The sequence below is a fragment of the Coniophora puteana genome, assembly GCF_000271625.1.
Source record: "Coniophora puteana RWD-64-598 SS2 unplaced genomic scaffold CONPUscaffold_1, whole genome shotgun sequence".
NCBI lineage: Eukaryota > Fungi > Basidiomycota > Agaricomycetes > Boletales > Coniophoraceae > Coniophora > Coniophora puteana.
The window spans coordinates 1,760,618-1,781,024 of record NW_006913053.1 but is presented as its reverse complement, the minus strand read 5'-3'; the positions used below and the strand labels follow the sequence as shown (position 1 = coordinate 1,781,024).

The window sequence follows — 20,407 nt, the reverse complement described above, 5'->3', positions numbered from 1 at the left end:
TCAGGACGAGGGCGCGCTCGGCTACACCGACGTAAGCTCTGACGCTCTCGAGCTCCTTAAGGGACCGGTGCATAGTCTCCAGATCCTCGAGCAGCGTGGGCTCCCTCTCGGCACCGTCCGTTGACATCGAGGAGACGAGCTCGAGGGAGAGTCCCTCGAGATCCGCTGCCAGACTCTCCTGTTGCGAAATGAGGTCATTCGTCGTGTCGAGGTGTCCTTGTGCGGTCGAGCGCGTATTCCGTATGAGCTCGTCGATGTCCTTGGTCGATGCTGAGAGCTAACTGAGTTGCGGTCATGGTGTGCCTTTAGGCTTCTGGAAGTGCACGGACCTGGTCCTTGAGTGCGTCCCTGCTCGTGCTGGCTTCATGGAGTGCATCATCGAGCGTGCTCAGCTGGGTACAGTCCGGGAACTGCGCGTTTATCTTGTCCAGGGCATGTTTGTGCGCGTCAGATAAACTGGGTGGCTCGCGCAGATTGTGGATGCGGACGGATGTCATAAGTGGTCTAGTAACTGCCAGTGGGGAAGTCGGGGCGCGGCAAGTCGACGCACATAACGTGTAAGCACGTGGCATGCACTCGAAAGCGTCATTAGCCCCTGAGTACGAACTTGTAGAGCGCAATAAACGGCGTCGACATTGGTGACAGAACTGAGGTGATCTAAGCTATTCGAAAGGGAGCCAATGTACATTATAGATTCCTTACAGACACCACACAAGGACCGCTTCTCGCCGTATTTTAGCAGACATTCACTACCCACATCTGTCAAGATGACTCCTTCGAGGTGTCAGGTGCACCGCTGAGTGAGCGCAGGTGAGCGCCTGGGAGAAGGCGGCATTGAGATTGCATCAGCTAGCGTTGAAATGACACTAGCAGAGCGGAAGACGAACTCAGAAAGAGCTCCACACCGCACGTACTTATAAACAGGCCGTCTTCTGCAAGTAGCACACATAGGAGTAGATAGCAGCGTTCCCTTCAACGTCATGGCTGAGATCAACTTCATCCAGAACAACGAACAATATGCCTCCAACTTCGGCGACAGAGGTAAACTGGCCCTTCCTCCGAGCAAGAAACTCATTGTTGGTGAGCCAAGTGCGAACGGTTATCCCGATATAGACGTTGAGCTTTACACCCACAGTAACTTGTATGGATGCTCGTATCAAGTGACTGTTCATATATCTGTTTGACGATTGGAGATTGACGATGTTGTTCAGCCCGGCAGAGGCCCTTGGCATCAAGGATGGCGAAGCCCACGTTATCCGCAACGCTGGCGGCCTGACGTAAGTTCCTCGTCTTGCCATCTAGCAAGTCCAGACTAAAGCACCTCCTTATCAGCAAGGAAGCGGTGCGATCCGTCGTTATCTCTCAGCGCCTCCTCGGCACCAAGGACATTCTTGTGATCCAGCACACCGATTGCGGAATGCTCACCTTCACCGATCCTAGTCTCCGCGAACAAATCACGCAGGCGCATTCGGGAAACGACGGAGTCACCAATGCTGTCAAAAACTTTGAGTTCGGGCCCTTTGATGATCTTGACCAGAGCATCAAGAACAACGTACAGTTCTTGAAAGAGGATCCACTCGTCCTGACTGGCGGCAGTATCACCGGATATGCATACGCAGTTGAGACAGGGAAGCTCAGACGAGTTGCTTGAGGGAGACGCACAATAAACTTGAGGGCAAAAGTATACATTGCTCAGATGTACGATACTTTGTGACACTCGTCAATCCAAAGCACTAACTGAGAAAAGTTGGATACACACCTTATGCCTACAGCCTCCCAGCATCACTTTCGGCTCTGATCCACTTAACCACGGCGCTCCAATCCTTCACCCGACAAATACGAGTCTTGCCAAAATTGACATCGTCTAGTTCTAGCTGCGCTGCAGCCTGATCCTCATCTAGAAATGAAGTTCCTCCCGTACGCTCGACACGGCTATCGTAGGCCATGTCCTCACGCTCGTCCGTGGACTGCGAAGAAATTCGCGAATTCCACTGATACGCGCCAAACAACAGGACAGTCGGAGGACCCAGCGTGTTCTGTGACGATTCCTGCATCGGCTTATGCCTTGCACATGACAACGCGTTTTCGATCGAGTCGTCGATGAGCACCTTCGCGCCGAGGTCGATGCAGACATCCGCTTTGCTAAGCTTCGTCGCGGTAAACACCGACCCATTCGCTTGCTTAGGGCCAGAGTTGGCGAATTGACCTGTACATATCAGGCTGTGGAAAAGGCCAGGGAAGTGCTTCTCGACCCAAGCCCATGACGAGGTATGCCAGTCGTTGCCTCGCGCCGTGACGACCACGAGGCGGTATCCCATGTTCCTGAGGGCCATGACGCCTTCCTTTGCACCAGGCACAGGGATGGCATCGAATATTCGACCGGTTGTGTAGAAATCGCGAACTTTGGTATGGGTTTCTAGTGGTGTGCCCCAGTAGGGATTCTGGTCAAGTTTAGGTGCAAGATCTAGTAGAAAGGACCGTTGCACCTTGCCTTCCAGTAGTAGTAGTCTAGAAGTCCGTGAGAATCAGTTCCCGCACTGATCTCCAGATTTCAGGATGACTTGAAGACTCACAGTAGAAGTTATCCAGAGTTACTTTACTCCCAAACGCTTCATTGTGCCCTAGTATTTGTCCAATCGACCGTAGGGGAGATCAGTTGCAAGTTAGCGATCGACATATACGGGCTAAATAACTCCACAAGGTAAAGCGAGCTGGAGTATGCAAACGTACATTGGCTTACAACTTCGTTGGTTTGACTCAATACATCATCGAGATCGACCGCGATGACTGGGCCATCCTCCGGGGCAACAAGGTCTCTAAGCTTTGACATCTGACTTGAGCTCACGGAGGTTTGGGCGTCCTCCACTGGAGACAAGGTAGCGGAGAGACTGTCAGAAGAGGTATCTTCCCCGAACATGGTGGTATGTGGATGCGGGGTCTGACGCTCTCAGCAAGCGAGCAGTGGGGACGTCGGACGCGATTGGCTCCATGTTGCTGAGGAACGTTGATCGCATCGCCCAAATGGCCTGCGATTGGCTGGCTCGCCGCGGATCTCGGAATGCTGCAGCGGCTGGATAGGTGTTATCACATGCGACTTACCCCACATGCTGCTCATCCGCATTGACGAACGAATACACCAGCCATTCCACCGCCCTCGCACGACTCGTCACCTGCTCCTCTGCCTTGGATCAGATTCGCTGGGTTGAAGGAGAAGCCAGAACCACATCACTTCCCTCCGAACGGCCCTCACTTGGAGCAAAGCTCTTGTACCGACTGTCCCCATGGCTGCCTTCTCCAAGCTTCGGCCCTCGGAGAAGCAGATCGCTCAATTGACGAAGGCTTACTTGAGACACCAGCCTCTCGTTCAGCGCTCTCTGACATTTGGGTTCATCTTCTATGTCTTGACGACGACATACCGCGGCCTCGCTGGCCGTTCGTCTCCCCGCAGCAAGAGCAAGTCCAAGGGCACTTCCGATGCCAAGGATGGGAAGCCTCAGCGAGTAGCAGTACGTGATCCGACACCCGCGTCTTGCCTTATGTCTTATGCTAATCAATCGACGGTGATGTCTGCTATGCACATAGGTTGACGAGGTGTTCTATAAGCGACTAGGGGCTATACTTCGCATCGTCATCCCAAGCCTTCGTTCAAAGGAAGCCCTGCTGTTGCTGATGCACTCCAGTCTTCTGATATTCAGAACCGCCATCTCTCTTTATGTCGCTGCTCTTGATGGAAAGTCAGTGACTTCTCATTCTTCCGAAATGCATTTTGCTGACGTCCTGTCCGAAGGATCGTCGCGTCATTAGTTCGGGGTCAGACTGTTCAGTTCCTATTGAACATCGTTCGGTGGCTACTCGTGGCTATCCCGGCTACATGGACCAACAGCTGGCTAAGCTATGTACAAAATAAACTTGCCATAGCCTACCGCACCCGTCTTACCAAAGAAGTCATCAAACAATACCTTGGTGAGGGTGGCGAGGGCCCGGAGGGCAAAGTGTATTATAAACTGTGTATGTTTCTCATTAACCCGTACCCAAATCCGTGATTGACTTGCGCCTTCAGCGAATTTGGACGACAGGATCAAGAACCCGGACCAGTTAGTTTGCTTATCGTTACCTCATAATGCCCGTTTTAACCTTGCTTATAGGATGATCACTCACGATATTCAACGCTTTTCGACACATCTAGCTGCTATTTATGCTAATATTGCCAAACCTATATTGGACGTCATCTTGTACAACTATCAACTTTCCCAGAACGTTGGCGCAGAAGGTCTCTTCGTCCTCACCATCTTCATCCAATTATCTTCCGCCCTTCGTAAGTCACCTTACCTCAGAGGTCAGCTATTTGCTGAACCTAGTTTTTTAGTGAGGGCTGTAACACCATCCTTCGGCACATACACTGCCCAGTCCGCTGCACTCGCCGGTTCTCTTCGGCATACTCACTTCCGACTATCCGAGTTCTCGGAAGAGGTGGCGTTCTTTGGTGGTGAGGAGGCCGAGAAGCAGCTGCTCGAGAGAGAATATGCTGCACTTGTCAAGCATGAAGAGAACGTGATGACCAAACGGTGGTGGTACTTCTGTGCAGAAGAGGGCATCATCAAATGGTTGTGGGGAAGCTTTGGTGTAAGTTCTATTTTGCATCACTCATGGACCTGTATCTCACATATTTCCTCAAGCTCATGGTGTGCGCGATACCAGTGTTCTTCAAACTACCAGGCATATCAAGCTTCGACCTCGGTAGCCGGACAGAAGGTAGAGATATACTAATATTTCCCAATTTATTGATCTGACATGCCTTTTAGGTTTCGTCACAAACCGACGTCTTCTGCTGTCGTCATCAGGTTAGAATAATTTTCATTCCATCGGAAGTTTACACTAACGTTACCCTAGATGCCATTGGACGAGTAATGTACTCGTACAAAGACCTTGCTGAACTTGCCGGATACACCTCTCGTGTTTCTCAGCTGCTTGATACCATGGCGGATGTGAAGAAAGGCAAATTTGAGAAAGCCCTCGTCAGTGGAGCTAGGGAAGGGGAGAACGGAAGAAGTACGAGTTCATTTGTATGCATCTGTTCTGGTAACCGCTGATAAAACTACCCTAGTTCTTCGTGGACGGGGCCAAGTTTTCGAGTCGGAGGAGATCAGCTTCGAAAATGTGCCTATCGTGACTCCAAATGGCGACATCCTCGTCAAGTCGCTCAGCTTCTACGTCAGGCCTGGGGTAAGACTGCTTCCGCAAATCGCCTGCTGGAGACTGATTGTAATCCTCTACAGAAACATCTCCTCATTGTTGGCCCGAATGGTGAGCGGTCATCTTGGCTAAGATGAGCTTTCCGTGACTTAAGCCAATGGTTAGGTGCCGGAAAATCCTCATTGTTCCGTATCCTTGGTGGTCTGTGGCCGGTTTACGGTGGCATCGTGCGCAAGCCACCAGCGTCAGAATTTATCCTCATTCCTCAGCGGCCCTATCTTACGGTCGGCACCCTACGAGATCAAATCATCTACCCTCATTCTGAGAAAGAGATGAGATCCCGTTCGTCTTTCTCTCTTTCTCGAAGGTTTACGAATTGCTGAAACTATGTCGCAGGGGGCGTTACTGACGAAGAGCTGCTTAAAGTTCTGGTCATGGTACAGATGGATCACATCGTGGAGCGTGAAGGTGGTTGGGATGTCACGAGGGAATGGCGAGATACACTAAGTGGAGGTGATAAGCAAAAGGTTGCCTGGGCACGGCTATTCTATCATCAGCCGAAAGTAAGTTATGCACGCTTCAGATGCGTCGCGTTTCCTGAACAAGACTTGCAGTATGCTATACTTGACGAGGCAACTTCGCTGGTACCCCCTGATATGGAGGGTCTGATGATGGAACATGCGACAGAAATGGGGATTACTCTGCTCACTGTGTCGCATCGACCGTCATTGTGGAAATACCACTCCATGATTTTACAGTACGATGGCCAGGGCGGATATGTGTTGTGAGTGTTTATCTCCACCTCGCCTGACGAGGCGATAATGACGCGTGTGCGCAGTACCAAACTGGATGCGGAGAAACGCCTGGCGCTCCAAGAGGAGAAGCAGGATCTTGAAGCTAAGCTACTTGAGCTGTAAGCACGTTTTACCCTTACGCCGGCCACCTTACTCATCCGGGCCATTGTAGGCCGAAGTTGAAAGCGCGTTTGAACGAGCTGCGTCTCATGACGAACATGAGTACTAGTGACCTATAGGAGCATCTAGGGACAATATTTATAGAGATTGTGCTACTTGTTGGCCAAAATAATCTCGAGGAGGATTTCGGCTAACATAGGATCCGATCTCATACGAGCATTGCGTTCGGCGTTCCTTGTCCAATAGGGAAGTAGGAGCGAGGAGTAAGAGCGTAAGTTGGCTCGCACTAAGCCCGAATGGCAATAAGGCCGACGCTCTTGCTTGCCGAAATGCCGAATGCACTCCGGCTAATCGGAACCAATCGGAAGTGGCGGAGATCTTGATATTACCCAAGGGTTTCCAAACTTTGACACAGGTGATTTTTCGTTGCCCCGCTCACTGCCGCCTGCCGCCATAGACTCTGCACACGACCACCATCTTCCAGACATGCATTTCTTCTCGCAGAACCACACTTACGAGTGAGTATGCGTTTTGACTGTCTTGCAGCACATTCTGACAGCCCCTGTAGTCACCCATGGTCCCATGTCATTATCGGCATGTGGCACAAATACCCGAACCCTCACTGCACGCATGTCATCACGGTAGATGTCGTCGACCGCTCCGTCGACCCACAGACGGGCGTCATACGCACAGAGCGGATACTGGGCTGCAAGCAAAAGGCGCCCACATGGGTCGTCAAGGTACGTCTCACTCAGCTAACCCCTCGATGACCCACCAGGCGCTCACACAACGGATCCACCTCCTGTAGCTCTTTGGCGGCTCAGAAGATGCCTTTGTGCGGGAAATATCATTCGTAGACCCATCGACGCAACGCGCCACGATATCCTCCCAAAACCTCTCCTTGTCCCAGTTCGCGAGCTGCTTCGAGCAGATATCCTACACGCCCGCATCGGCAACCCAGACGTCGTTCGTGCAGACCGCAGAGATACAGGCCCGCATGAACATGTGGCGGACAGCCGCAGACAAGTTTGAGGGCTGGCTGGTGCAGCGCTTTGAGCAAAACGCTCACCTCGGCAAGGTGGGCTTCGCGGACGTCCTCCGGACGATGTGGGAAAATAAGAGCCCACAGAACGCATAGACGACATAGACTTTCATCCTCGGCTTTTGTTTCATTGCTCGTCTTTTCCTTGTTCATCCTGCATTTTAGATGGGTTATTTGGAGTTACCCCCCTAGACTACTTAAAGCTTCGTTTTATCATCGTTATCCTCATGACATTCTATCATACGCATCATGTACTTATTATCACAATCATTGCATCGAAGCCCCTCATTTGTACCCTCCTGTCGATAATTATCTCTCCTCTTACGACTTCGCGTGATGTGCTGAAATAGCGCGATGAGCTGGGTATGAAACATAGCCATGGAGATATCATAACAATAAAATGAGCGACAGATGGAGTCCGCCCTCACACCTCCTGCTCGTATGCATCTTCCCATCCTATATCTATAACTTCATCTTCATCGCCCTTGTCACTAGCGTCTCCATCTTCATCATTCGCATGTGCATCCTGATCATCAGTGTCATCACGGACGTTAACCTTGCCATGACGTGATGTCTGCTGGCTCTTAGTCCCAATAACTCCACCGCCCTCTTCGATGACGATCATACCCTCGTTGTCGTCTTTTTCGTCCATACTGTACAAATCGTCGTCCTTGTTATCGAATCCGGACCCTGACCCTTGGTCGACGAAGAGGTTTTTGAGCGCATCGTAGTTTATCCGCTTGCTGTACCTCGAGTTTTTCTTGATTAGATTCTGAACCGACTCAGCAGCAGTGCTGCCCGAAGGCGTCGATGCGTCTCGGGGCTTGGTGTTTGTTTTTCGTCTCTGTGATTGCGACATAGTTCAGCATTTTGTTCTATAGCGAACATGGGAGAAGAAAGGGCGAGTGGAAAAAAGACATGATTGTGGGCGTGAGCGGGATACGAACCTTCCGCGTCTTGACAGTGGTCGTACCCTTCTCAAGTTGCTCCGCTTTGGCTGCAAGGCTACTTAGCAAAGAATATACACTTAAATATACTGTCAACACAAACCTGCCAGTGCTTCCAAATATTCACGGTTCATCTCCACCCAGATTCGCTCCTTGAGCCTGACTTCGTCTTCGCTCAAGATGAATCCGTCCAGTTCATCTTCATCCAGGTTCATAAGCTCGTCAACCTCGGTAAACTGAGCAAGACGGCGCTCCTCGGCTTCTTGCAATGCCGCAGAGAGCGAGGAACCTTGTGAGTTCTGCAAGAAATTCGAGACTTCTTCCGCCAGGGCTTGGTTAACATTCTCCTCAAGCTGTGATCGTGGCTCTGTTGTCGTGGGTGGTGCAGCGCCAGGTTGGCGCAACGCAGGGTCAATGTTGCTAAGTTCAGCATCTTCCTCGTCTGGGTAGAATAGAGGTGGAGGAGCTATTGTGCCAGCAAGAATGCCCTGATTGAAAAGAGCGGGATCAATCATGGGCATATTTGTCTCAGGCAGAGGTGGATTCATGTTCTCGGCTTCGGATTCGTCGCTATCCACTCGTTTTTTTCGTTTCTTCTTCTTCTTCTTTTCGATAGGCTGTATTGAAACGTTGCCAGAAGCTATATCCCTTTCTCGTTCTTCCTTATCCTTCCCTTCCGTAAATGCGGGAGGGTCCATCTCCTCGTCAAGCCATACGGTACGAAAGTCTGCCAGGGTGAGTGAGCCACTCGGCGTTTTCCGGAACTCCTCTAACCGTTTCTTCAGTGTGGTATCAGCTATCTTCACCACTTGAACAATCTCTTCGATGGAGCGCCTGAAGTTGTTCATCCTAGCCGCCAGCAGAAGCGCAGCCCCGCATATACCCGCTGGGCGACGACCTCTCGTCATCCAGTCGCGGTCAAAGCGTTGTACGAGGCGCACAGCATCGGTTGCAACCTTGTGAGTCTCATCGCCGAACTCAAGAAGAGCGGAGAACCGGGAGATATAATGGGATGGGTCTACGACAGGAAGTCGTAGGTTCAAAGTCTGGACCAACTGGAGGTATATGTGGCCGAGCTCGAAGACATTCACCTGACAAATGCATCTGTGTTATGATGCGCATATATCAGTCTGAAGACACACTCACCTGTAAGAGATCTGAGAAATCAATGAGCATGTAATTACGCGTCTCCTTCTGCCTGCATGCAACATACAGACAGACCGCAGCTACATTTATGCTCTTTCGTCCCTTCGTGAATTTGTGCTCCACTGCGAGGGTATACAGCCTCGTAGCTGCTAGAGCAACAATATCAGAAAGGCGTAAAGCAGAGGCAAAGCTTTGAATCTTCCGACTTGCTAGTATACGGCGCTCGTTATCTCATCGAGTGAGGATGTTCTAAGCGTGACGCACCATTTGCTATAGTCTGCTCTCGGGATTCGCTACTCCCGCGGTTACCGAAGGGGCCGCTCATACGCGCATGAGCTGAAAGACAATCAGTCTTGTTCGAGTTCTTTGTTCGAATGCTCACTTGATCCCTGCCCAACATAGGATCCCTGCACCATAGCCGCTCCAGCAGAAGTCTCCCCGAAGGTAACTTCATTCACGATGGTATTTTCTTCCACAACGGTACCACATTTTACACAGAAGCCATTTCCAGCCGCATCGTTGTATTCGATTACAGTTCCACCACAGTCGGTGCAGGTCGGCTAGAACATAGCGTGAGTCTTATCCACTCAGGGGAAGTAACTGAACCATACCATGATGTGACAAGCTACGAGCGTTTAATGATCGATCTTGAGAAGGACACAAAAGTGCTGGATGCTATAAGTTATTGCGAGGGAGTCTCTGCCTAAGTGTTAATTCATATGTACAGGTATGTGCTTTGAGTGATGCTTTGGATCCTGGAACGCGACTTGGTTTTTGTCAGGTGCTGGTCTTGTCACACGTCACCGCTGGCTATCGCTCCGAGTCACCCTGATCTCATGCGATCTCGGTCACGTTTAGCGGGTCACAACCCGAAGCCCTCTGTCCCGACGCGGTGTCCACGAGTCCTTGCAAGACGTCGGCAGTCACGAAACGCAAAACTTTCAACTTTTGAATTGCAGGCACGCCACCACAACGTACTGAGCCAACGTTTGCCTGTGGTTGTCTTCTTATCGCCTCCTCAACTTAGCTTGGAACCTTTGATGCTAGACCTTGTCTGAACGGATGGACGAGCTCGTTCACCATTGTCTTCGTGAACTGTCGTTTGACGGTGATCTCGGTACGTTTTTTCTTCTTCCGATCATGTCAGTGAGTAGTACGTTTGGCTTCTCATGGTCCTTGGCCGTGATTGCCCCGCGAGCCGTGTTCGACCCCCACTCGGTCCAAATTTCTCGTGTGCAGTTGACTGAATTTCTTCTTGTAGGGTGTGACGTTTCGCGTTTACAAGAGTTTATCACAGGCTTTTATAATGGTGCCTCATCCGGCGCTCAAGTGATCGACGATGATTTTTGTGCATTTGTGTGGTCCATCCTCTTGCAAAACCTTACTGTTCGAGTTGGGGTCGTGCCGCCTGGTGTCTCGTCTGAGGTTTACATAGCACCGCAAAACAGTACAAGGCGGAAAGCTCAGTCCAACGGTGAAGAGCATGTTGAGGCATCCGCTCCCAACCTCGCGCTCATTCCCGATGCACGCCTGCGACCTTTGGGTGACCTGAAGGTCGAGTTTGGGGATGCATTACGTATAGCGGTAGATCCTGAGACTTCTTTTGCCGCCATAACCGGTTCTCATGTCAGGGTGAGGGCTTTGCTGCTGAACATGAGACACTTGCTAAGCTTTTGTAGCCGTCGAAGTTGACACCCATGGTTTACAGCGCCCTTCAGCTCATCACTCGGGGCAGAGAAGAAGGTATTAGCACCGTTGAGCTTGGAAAGAAAACAAGTTACGATCAGAAGACCTGTTTTTATCTCATCAAACAGCTTCAAGAACTTGATCTTGTGTAAGACCCTTCATGGTGCGTTACAAGCCTTGTAAATTGACCTCTTTGCAGCGTGAAAGTCCGTCGAGGCGGGGTCGGCAACCATTGTTGCATCCACAGGTTTTTCGTGGAGCGTAGTTCTTTTTGGCAGCAGCTTCGAGCAGAAGAAGCCTCATTAGAAGGCATATCAGAAAACAAATTAGCTGAAGGATCCGAAGTTACTCAAGAAGACGGCGAAAGCGACGCTGATGAAGATCAGACACCCCTTACAGATCTACAGTTCGAAGCTATAGATTCTAGACATCTATCAAGCCTCATCCTCGTTCGAAGCCGTCTTGTGAAGCTGTTGAAAGCCTCGAAAAATAACGTGCATCCCTCGAACAATTTATTGGTTGCTATTGTAAGATCGAATTTAATTCCCTTTTGATAAGAAGCCTGACAAGAACTAGGGATTTGCCAATCCAACTAAAACTGATCGGAGGTTTTTTCAAACACGGCTGCGTGAACTCATCACCCAGGGAATAGTAGAACGAGTTCTCATTCCCAACAGCAAACTTCAAAATCGCATGGTAAAATGTATCCGTTTACTCGACGCCAATGCTGCAGAACTTCCAGAGAACAATCATCAGGGTGATGAAATAGTTGCTGAGGAAAATATCGATGTAAAGCATACTGGTCAGTGGTATCTCGCTCCTTCATAAGCTCCTTCATCTTTGTTCCAGAATTTGAACTTCCAGGAGTGATGTGCAACCGCAGCCTTTACAAGCAGATCATTGACTTGATAGAGTCCTCGGGATCAGCAGGGATGACACTGCATGTACGCACCCTTCTCAAACAACATTGTGCTACCAACGTTGATATTTCTCTCCCACAGGGAATCTGCTCCACCCTTGGTAACTTTGATAAGCGCACCGTCGAGCTGATACTCGCTCGAGCTTTCAAGAGTTCATTTCCAAGCCATTTGAGCGATTTGGGCGTAGCAGATGTCATGGAGACCTTTGGACGTGAACGTCGACACAGGTTCTATACAGTGGCGGCTTACAGAACACTCATGGAGAGCGAACAGCTAAACGATTCAACTTCGACTTACGGTTCCGTCGACCTCTCAAATGCGGGGGGCTTCGCTCCTGTGGAGCTAGAGTCGTTTTATGGCGATACTACCACGTTGATTCGCCATCAGGACACATATGTAGGAAGTACTCAAGGTACAAAAACGCAGCAGAAATCCGTCTCAAAAAGCAAGAAACGAAAGCGAGTTGACAATACCTTCACCAAAGACGATGGTCCGTCTGCTTCTTCGTCCAAACCGCGCAAAAAATCTCGCATCCAGGAGCCTCATACCCCAAGCGAACCGACCATTGAAGATGTTGTGCAACCTCAACCGACTCCTAAGAAGAGGGGACGACCACGGAAGAACCCCGAACAAGCCGAAACAGCGATCGAGGAATCGCACCCTAAAAAACGCGGGCGTCCGCCGAAGGAGCTTCCCAGTATAGCCAGCACATCAGCTGCGAGTGTCGGTGGTACCCAAGGGCAGTTAATCGAGGCGCCAGCACCCTCTCCTAAGGAGAAGGCTCCAGAGAAGCCTCGACGAAGGTCACAAAGAGATAGAAAGGACGTGGAAAACACTTCAAATCCGGATGTTTCTGAAACACAACATCAGCACATCCAATCACCAGTCACAGAAGCAAGGATACCAGGGGAGCGCACCCCAAATGCACCGTCACCGGTCAAAGATGGTTCTGAAAACCTCAACATGGTTCCGACTAATGATGTTGAGGCTCCCTCAACTGTCCCACCGGCAGTGACGGACATAGCCATAGATCCCGCACTGATGCAGGTAAGTCTGTTTTCTCATTGTGATGTAATATTCTCATTGCGTAGATTCCTGCCACCGGTACCACGCTAGACACAATTCCTCCACCGCCTGTCGATGATGCATTGTCTATTGCAAAGCCGACGCCGGTAAAAGGGAAACATCGCGCGAGAGGTGGGCGAGCTACTCGAGTGAACATGAACATTTCTCATCTTCGACGTGAAAACGAACTTCTGCGAGTCATCCGCGAGTCCGGTGGAATTGTGAACCTACATACAAGGAACTTTTGGGATGCTCACCTTGCTCTACTTGACACATTATATCAGGAAGGCGAAGCCGCTAGCGCGCCGCCAGGCGCCCGGCTCGACAAGCGAACTCTCGATAACGCTGTTAAAAACATGGAGAACAGTGGCAGTATCAAGGTTCTCAAGACTTCCATCATGGCGCATACAGGAGTCAGCCGTCAGACGACCGTGATGTACCTTCCGGACCTCCCCCAAGAGACCATCAACGAATATCTTCTGCACATTAGTCAAAATGCACCAGCTTATAACATCCCGCAGATCAGGACCTACGAGGAGCCTATAGACTTCGGACGAGAGACATCTGTTGCTCAACGCTCGGCCCTCCCTCTGCAGCTTCTTCAAAGGGATGACCCTGGAGATGACCCTAACGAAAAGTGGACTAGGAACATTGCAAGGGCTGAGCAGCTTTTTGCGTACGATGCTGAAACCGTTCGGCAAGTTCTTCTGACGGAGAGGACCACTGTTGCCCAACTCTACGGATATGTAGTCGCCAAAGCCATCCGGACGCGGGACATGCACCTCTTGAGCGTTGATCTCTTCAGTCCCGAAGTATCTGCAGCGAATGTGGTTTCAAAGGAGCACCGCATCGTCCATGTATCATACTATCATCAAGACATCCCTCTTGTGCAATATTGTGCCTTGGTATCCGTTCTCGCTGATGACATGGAGTTGAAGGAATGCTTGGATAAGGAAGGTGGCCTATCCGCCGTTCAGGACTACCCCCAATTCGACGCATCCCTCCAACCTGGACGATCGCGATGTCGGTCCCGAATTTTGGACATGCTGGTGACACTACACTCGCTTGGCATTGTCACTCCTTTGGAACCCGTCGATGCTGCTGATGCGGAGATAACCTGTACTTCGACGACGCATCCATCCACGTATAAAGCAGCATCTATGCATGGATGGACTGCCAACACTCCGCAGACAGCCCCTCAGTATTGGAAGTTTGCTACCTCAGCGCCTATTCATTTGTGGGCTCTGTCGGATACGCTTCCGCCGTTTTGGAAAATTATGCCGGTGTCTACTAGAGAAGAGGTCGCAGCGTACTGGAAAGAACTTCAAGAGGTTTGTTTGAACCGCGATCATGCCGAATCGATCGTCTGTCCCGGTCAAGCTGCAACGGGTGGACGGCGACCTGGCATAGGAGCTGCACGAACTCTCCGGCGCAAAGCGTCGTGGGACCGTGCGTATGTGCTCACTTGGCACCAAAAGCAGTTCATGAACAATGTCTTTAAAAGTGGCTCATCCGCTTCGGAAGTCGAAGACTTTGCAGAGCAAACCTGTTATGTCACAGGTGCGCCTCGGCAAACTGTAGTAGACTATCTCTCGAACCCGAAGCATGCTGCACGTCGTCAGGACGCGAAGCGGAAGAGGAAAGTCCAGACAGCAGAAGAAGAGGCCCAACGGGATGCCGAAGGCAGACAAAGTCTTCGAGACAAGGCTCAGCAGATTAAACGACAACGAGAAAAAGGCTGGGATGATCTCTTGCAGCGCATTCATCCAGAACCAATTATTGAGAGTGCCACTGTTCGCCTCAGAGCTGTACGCGGCCGTTTTCTTCAATCTGGGTCCACGAAGAATGCCGAAAAGTGGGAAAAAGAGGTCAAAGAAGCACTGGATGAGGGAGCCGCAGTAAAGGTCATCGCAGGCCCAAGTCGAGTTCGCCGCTTTAAGCCTCTTAACGTCACAAAGCCTTCCCGTCTTGATTCGCTTGAAGGTACAATCAGCAGAGCACCCTTCCAATCAATTCTGCCGCCGCCTGCATCCAATCCACCCGAAAAGAGTGTTGAACAGCTCGTCGCACAACAAGGAACGCCACTCGAACCCCAAGCGCATAAGAAGATTCGGCGGAAACCGAAGGGCAAGGGAAAGGAAAAGGCAAGGGAAGAAGACCCTGAGGGTATGCGCTTTTATATTTTGCTTTCCGACCTCAACAACCCTTGACCCTTAACTCAGACACGTCTAAGGCTCGTCGACCCAAGTTCCATTGGACCCGCGAGTATGATGAACTAGTGCGAGACGCCTCAGCCATCATTCGGGCGCGGTGTCGTGTGGCAAACAGATCCGACCTGAGCGCATATGACCAAGTTTTTCCTGCTGTTCCGCGTAACTCTGTCCGACAACGAGTGACCCACTTGCGAGAGAACCCAGTTGATGACTCGTATCAAAAACGGCTTGAGGATCGTTGGTACGAACTCTGGAGTCGATACAGAGGGACGGATATTCTACCAGATGAAGATCCTTTCAGCCCGTCGAACTTCGAACTTCCCAATCACATCGAATTCCTGCGTAAACACGTGGACAAAAATGCTATGTTAGCCTCCTTTCATTGTTCAATATTTGCAGAAGTAAGCTAATGCCGCATCACCAGACGCATAGGGTTTGTAGAGCGCAAACACACTGTTGCGCTACCTGCTTCGGTTGAAGAGACTTTGAAACAATACGAAATCATAGAAGAAGAACCAACGGCGCCAGACTGGGACTTCTTGTGGAATGCACACATCGACGAAGGCAGAGAAAAGGTCTTTTCTCAGCAAGCCTTCAGTGCGCGTCCAAATTTCTCGCCTCAAGTTATCACAGAAAGTGAGGATATCGTTGCAGTGGCAGAAGCAGCGGTCAAGGTGTGGTGTCCTTCAATCGTGTGGTTGTGTGATATTGAGTCCACCTTTAGATGGTATTCAGCACCCCCAATGAACGATATGACTCCGAGAGAGCGTCTCAACTTCTTTACAGCGCCGGCGAACACGCAGTTTCGGTAGCCATCCCGAACTTACTTCGTCGCGGGGTTCTGTCGAAACTAGTACGCGACCCAAAGAAACCAAAACCTGGCCGTACCTTCAAGATATCTGAGATGTGAGCAGTGTGGTCATATACTATCAGCCATTTCTAACAGTGGATTATAGCAACCAAAACGCTCTGGGAGGTACCATTGCCCAGGATACATTCGAGAATGCTGTCGCTCTTCCTGACGTTTTGAGCGAGGATGGATGGGCGGATTGGCCTCTTGTTGTCGAGGATGGCGACGTCGCTGGACTACTTCAGCTTGTATCAGATGACAAAGTAAGTGGAACCGATATTGTCTAAACTCTTGACGCTTATTTCTGCTCAGGTTGACTTCAACTTCGATTTAAACCAAAAGCACGAAGCTAGGGAGAGACTCGATTTCAACAGCAAAAAAGCCGGTATGTGTTTTCTGCTTACGACCCAGAGTCAAGGTCACCAATGCACCTATTCTCGTTAGACGATGAGGATGTCGAGATATTAACTCAAGTCCGTCTCAAGCCTATCCCACAAGAATTTCCCGACGCCCTCGAACCATCCCCAGAGGTAGAGTCCGAGATCCTTGAACCAGTTGCAATCGATGGCGTAGACGACGATCGACACGGGAAAACTCGTGGCGGCGAAGAGGCGACATGCTGTCGATCATCATTTTATAGTCTTGTTGACTGTTCTGCCTGCGTGGATGAGAACATTGCAAAGTTGACCTCTCAGATGCCTTCGCCTGAAGTAACGGTAACTTTGCAAATCGCTGAAGTCGTACGTGAGGCTGGTCAGCATGGAATCGATAGGGAAGGCCTAAAGGTCAGTCATAATCTTCTAGCCCACGCCGACATCGGATTCGATTCACTCCTCTTCTTGTTAGTTCGCTGTAGCAAGCGATGATCAAGACTTATCGTCGTCGGTTGTGGATAAGATGGTCACGGCACCATTTCCTCTCTTGTTTTGGGCCGGTTATTCCACCGCAACGTTGGTTTCTTGCGACTACCTCCGGGCATGGACAATCATCACCGATGACGGTCTGAAGACACGCGCGTTTCCACGAAGGTGGTTGGATATCAAGGGTGTCAAAGTGACCGCTACCTGGGAGGCTGCACTAAGAGCTGTGATGGGTGTTGTTCTTTTCCGACCAGGAATATCTCAGGTGCGTTGTTCCGATGGTTCGTAAGCTGAAGCTCAGCCGAACTTTTCCCAAGTTTGAACTACGATGGCGTTTGAGGGCTGTGTACGACCGCCAAGAGATTGCAGAGGTCATGGAACACCTGAAGTACGGTGGTTTCGTGGAGGCGCGTCCCCACACGGCGGAGATTTCTACGCGTGATTCTTTAGAAGTTTACGGACTCAAGAATCTCGGCGACGACGACGGGCGACATGTGTTCTGGTTTGTTGTCAGCGGGAAGGAGAGGTTTTGGTACGAGCTCGTCTGATAGTTAACTTGCTTGAAGCCACAAAGACTCGTACTATATCAAATCCTTGATTGTATGCTTATTTTAGGCTAGCATCTCCTTCATTCATCATAATGTTTTGGACAGACCATCAGCATCGCCCTCGCGGCGGCCACACAAATGCTGCATGTACTTATCAACACGGTGATGACCTCACAGAGTCTGTCACTCGTGGGAGAGACGCGACGCAACTCAGAGTTAGCTTCCCCTATCTCGACAACATGAACGCGACCATGACCTTGTCTTCGCAACGAACTCTTTCTTGGAAAGCAACCATTGAAGATCCCGCCAGACAACCGTCGACCAGAGCGGATAAGTTCGAACGGGACGTCGACGAGCCGAGCACCTCGTCTGCCAATTGTGAAGCTTACTCTTATAAATAGCAGCGTGTTTAGCCTGGTGACTTTGCTGGTCGTCGTTCCCAGCATCATAAGGCAGCAACCTCTGGATTCGATTTTACCATGACAACTAAGTACTTGCACTGACAAGAAAACGCTCCTTATTTAAATTCTATCCTCCTCACCGTTCCCCATCTCCCTCTGTCACTGCAGCCCGGCAGGACCGTCTTCGCAGTCGCGGTCATTCCTCCACCCGACAGCCCGCTATCGGTCCTCTCTCGGAGTATCTGCAACGGGCTTTCGTGTCTTTGCGCTCTTTATTCTTCTTCTCTTTTCTTTCGCCAGGGGTTAACATTCATTTGCTTCAGTAGTGTGAGTGACTAAGGTTTCACCGATCTCCAACGGCGTTGCGGGTGAGCTGAACGTGTTCCTCTGCCTCCAGACCGTGTCATGCAGGTCAAGCAGCTGGTCTCGCCCATACCTGGCAAAGTCAGATTACTTGTACGTCACCTTTGTTCATGTTGCTGATGGATGTTTGCATTCCACCAATAATGAGGAACCACACCATACTAAGGTTCATTACAGTGGAACCGGATAACTCTTTCACGGCTAACAACGACATATTTCATCTTCTCTCTTGTTCATTGTATCATCCAAGTCATCCTCCAGGTCCGAGCGTATACCATCAACCTCGCTGCCGACGATTTCCTGGTTTCAATCACTGACCAGGGGAATGCCAGTGCCTCAAACGGCTTCTTTGTTCTGCAGGATGATCTGCTCTTCTGCGACCAAGTCCCAAACACACTGAGCACAAGTTCCTGTCAAGTCATTTGGGGTGGAGGAAGCGTCAGCGGAAATTCGATATCGTCCTCTGTGAACACCTCGATTGATAATGTGGCCTCCGACTCCTCGACCACCAGCGTCATCACTTCTACACCGTTCCCCACGTCCACGCCTCCGGTTATTTCCAGTCCAGCTACGAGCGTATCGTCTACCTCAAAGAGCACCGGTACCTCCGCAACCCCCACTCAGGTCTCCAGTGTACAGTCTCTAGAGAGTGTGACGGTCTCTGGGCAAGTTACTAAAACCACCGTTGTTGTCAAGACGGTTGTTGTGACGCCCACCCCAGCTCCCCCCAAACCGGATAATGATGATGATGATGACGACAAGGATGAGGACATTGAAGTCCACGACAATGTCGAAAAGCCCTCCGCATTTGAGGTGTTGCCCCCTGACTGGATTGAAGTGGACAACAATGAAGACGCCGACGATGAGGAAGTACGCTCTTTCGTGACTCGCAATGCAAAACCGGTGCTGATGACTGTGCCAGACATGGAAACGATCTTCGCTTGAGATTGAGCAAATTGACTCTATTAACGCGAATGGGTCTGTCACTGTGACCTTTAGTGGGATGGGGTGGAGCGATCAGACAGCCACCCTGGATCGTCAGTGCTTGTACGCGTTGGACTACCCAGTTCAGGTGTACGTATCCTTCAGTGCTAAGTAGCTTGACCGACCATTTACTTACGTTCTAACTCAGGCTGCGAAACACAAAGCGAGAAGATGCTGCCCTGATTACGTTCCAAATCTGGACCCTTGGCATGTCGATCGTCGCGGTGAGTTCATTCAACGTTATTACTTACTTCGAGAATCTAACGCCTCCCATCTAGATTCTGAACGAGTCGGTCCCTCACATGTAAGCACTTCGCGTACATGCTGTCCCTCTACATTATCTAATCTGCACTGCAGTTTGGCTTCATTGCTCACGCACTTGGTTGCCACGGGCGGGACCGCTTTCCAGCTCTTTAACACGAATCAGTTCCGCGAACAGTTCAGCTACCTGACTACCAACGGCGCGTGCCAACCCCTCAATCTGCTGCCAGATTACTGGCATAGCAGAGCATCTGTCGAGATCCCGAGCTTGGTCTTCAACATCGTGGCCTTGTTGGCGTCTGCTATCTTGTCCTGGATGATGACGAAGGTAAGGCAATCCCGCTATTAGGTCTCGAAACTACGCGAGGCTGAATCAGGGACTCGGCAGACTTTTGGATGGCAGACGTTCAAGCGTGTCGGTGCCTGCATTACCATCTCTCGCATCTACAAACTCGTGCTTCTCCTTTCCGTTGCAATCCAGTTGTCGTTGTTCTTCATGGTCGTATCTGTCGCCCTTTGGCTTGATCAGCTGTGGAATGGTGCCATTGGTCACCTCGCAAATGCTAGCTACCGGCCTGCTCTCATCGTCGTTCTCATCGTAAGTAGTGTATTGATCAAAAGCTGTGAGAACTCATTCCCACCTTTGTTTAGCTGATGATTCCATGGCTCATGACAGTAAGGTATCGCGATCACACGTAGCCTCCTCCCGTTGAGTATCTTTGTTTTAGGGATGGTTTGGTGTCCGTAAAGAACTCAAGGTTATGACATGGGTTTTCCTTGTCCTGTGTCTTGGGTATTTGGCTGGTTGGGCAGCGATGTTCCTTTCCCGTCACTTCCGTTGGACGTTCGTCACCTGGACGTACTTCGCCCTCATGACCTCCGCCTCTGTCTTCCTAACTGTCGTATGCTTCGTCTTGGGAGTTGTGTGCGCGATGAACTTCAACAAAGGCTTATTGCACTATCGTGAGTCCATCCTTGGAACACATGCACACGAATCCTAACTATGCTACGTAC

The 20,407-nt window shown here is 50.5% G+C and overlaps 7 protein-coding genes across 7 annotated transcripts; 5 read left to right on the top strand and 2 right to left on the bottom strand.

The window, feature by feature from the left end:
• Window positions 1-783: 783 nt before the first annotated feature.
• CONPUDRAFT_114824 (carbonic anhydrase) lies at window positions 784-1,651 on the top strand (the record flags this gene model as incomplete). Its single annotated transcript, XM_007765081.1, has 4 exons — window positions 784-1,080; window positions 1,136-1,160; window positions 1,212-1,277; window positions 1,333-1,651. Exons 1-4 carry the CDS (start codon window positions 981-983, stop codon window positions 1,649-1,651), a joined length of 510 nt encoding a protein of 169 aa, XP_007763271.1. The 5' UTR covers window positions 784-980.
• Window positions 1,652-1,766: 115 nt separating this feature from the next.
• On the bottom strand, window positions 1,767-2,917 carry CONPUDRAFT_86438 (uncharacterized protein; the record flags this gene model as incomplete). The annotated part of the gene is made up of 4 exons (XM_007765064.1): window positions 1,767-2,441; window positions 2,492-2,508; window positions 2,574-2,621; window positions 2,731-2,917. 4 exons carry the CDS (start codon window positions 2,915-2,917, stop codon window positions 1,767-1,769), a joined length of 927 nt encoding a protein of 308 aa, XP_007763254.1.
• Window positions 2,918-3,281: 364 nt separating this feature from the next.
• Window positions 3,282-6,110, top strand: CONPUDRAFT_86437 (uncharacterized protein; the record flags this gene model as incomplete). Its single annotated transcript, XM_007765062.1, has 15 exons — window positions 3,282-3,506; window positions 3,583-3,734; window positions 3,788-4,008; window positions 4,061-4,094; window positions 4,146-4,315; window positions 4,367-4,623; window positions 4,677-4,752; window positions 4,803-4,841; window positions 4,891-5,049; window positions 5,105-5,223; window positions 5,277-5,304; window positions 5,359-5,535; window positions 5,590-5,756; window positions 5,808-5,977; window positions 6,032-6,110. The coding sequence occupies 15 exons, from the start codon at window positions 3,282-3,284 to the stop codon at window positions 6,108-6,110; spliced, it is 2,073 nt and encodes a 690-aa protein (XP_007763252.1).
• A 452-nt stretch (window positions 6,111-6,562) lies between these two features.
• Window positions 6,563-7,434, top strand: CONPUDRAFT_114816 (MSF1-domain-containing protein). The gene is made up of 3 exons (XM_007765080.1): window positions 6,563-6,625; window positions 6,676-6,847; window positions 6,916-7,434. The coding sequence occupies exons 1-3, from the start codon at window positions 6,594-6,596 to the stop codon at window positions 7,243-7,245; spliced, it is 534 nt and encodes a 177-aa protein (XP_007763270.1). The 5' UTR covers window positions 6,563-6,593; the 3' UTR covers window positions 7,246-7,434.
• A 138-nt stretch (window positions 7,435-7,572) lies between these two features.
• On the bottom strand, window positions 7,573-10,019 carry CONPUDRAFT_114813 (BRF1-domain-containing protein; the record flags this gene model as incomplete). Its single annotated transcript, XM_007765079.1, has 7 exons — window positions 9,854-10,019; window positions 9,625-9,802; window positions 9,507-9,578; window positions 9,243-9,451; window positions 8,200-9,187; window positions 8,097-8,146; window positions 7,573-7,993 (listed from the first exon to the last, which is right to left on the bottom strand). The coding sequence occupies exons 1-7, from the start codon at window positions 9,854-9,856 to the stop codon at window positions 7,574-7,576; spliced, it is 1,920 nt and encodes a 639-aa protein (XP_007763269.1). The 5' UTR covers window positions 9,857-10,019.
• Window positions 10,020-10,304: 285 nt separating this feature from the next.
• CONPUDRAFT_86434 (uncharacterized protein) lies at window positions 10,305-17,384 on the top strand (the record flags this gene model as incomplete). Its single annotated transcript, XM_007765060.1, has 17 exons — window positions 10,305-10,359; window positions 10,504-10,874; window positions 10,922-11,076; window positions 11,128-11,455; window positions 11,505-11,730; window positions 11,778-11,872; window positions 11,930-12,244; window positions 12,275-12,895; window positions 12,940-15,079; window positions 15,136-15,493; window positions 15,551-15,800; window positions 15,851-16,032; window positions 16,083-16,239; window positions 16,289-16,361; window positions 16,421-16,765; window positions 16,833-17,101; window positions 17,154-17,384. The coding sequence occupies 17 exons, from the start codon at window positions 10,305-10,307 to the stop codon at window positions 17,382-17,384; spliced, it is 6,171 nt and encodes a 2,056-aa protein (XP_007763250.1).
• Window positions 17,385-18,322: 938 nt separating this feature from the next.
• Window positions 18,323-20,394, top strand: CONPUDRAFT_46333 (uncharacterized protein; the record flags this gene model as incomplete). The annotated part of the gene is made up of 9 exons (XM_007764395.1): window positions 18,323-18,499; window positions 18,743-18,961; window positions 19,071-19,222; window positions 19,281-19,356; window positions 19,411-19,436; window positions 19,490-19,721; window positions 19,782-19,991; window positions 20,045-20,068; window positions 20,122-20,394. Coding segments are annotated over 9 exons (1,389 nt in total), but the record flags the coding sequence as incomplete, so codon positions are not given.
• Between the last annotated feature and the right edge of the window lie 13 nt (window positions 20,395-20,407).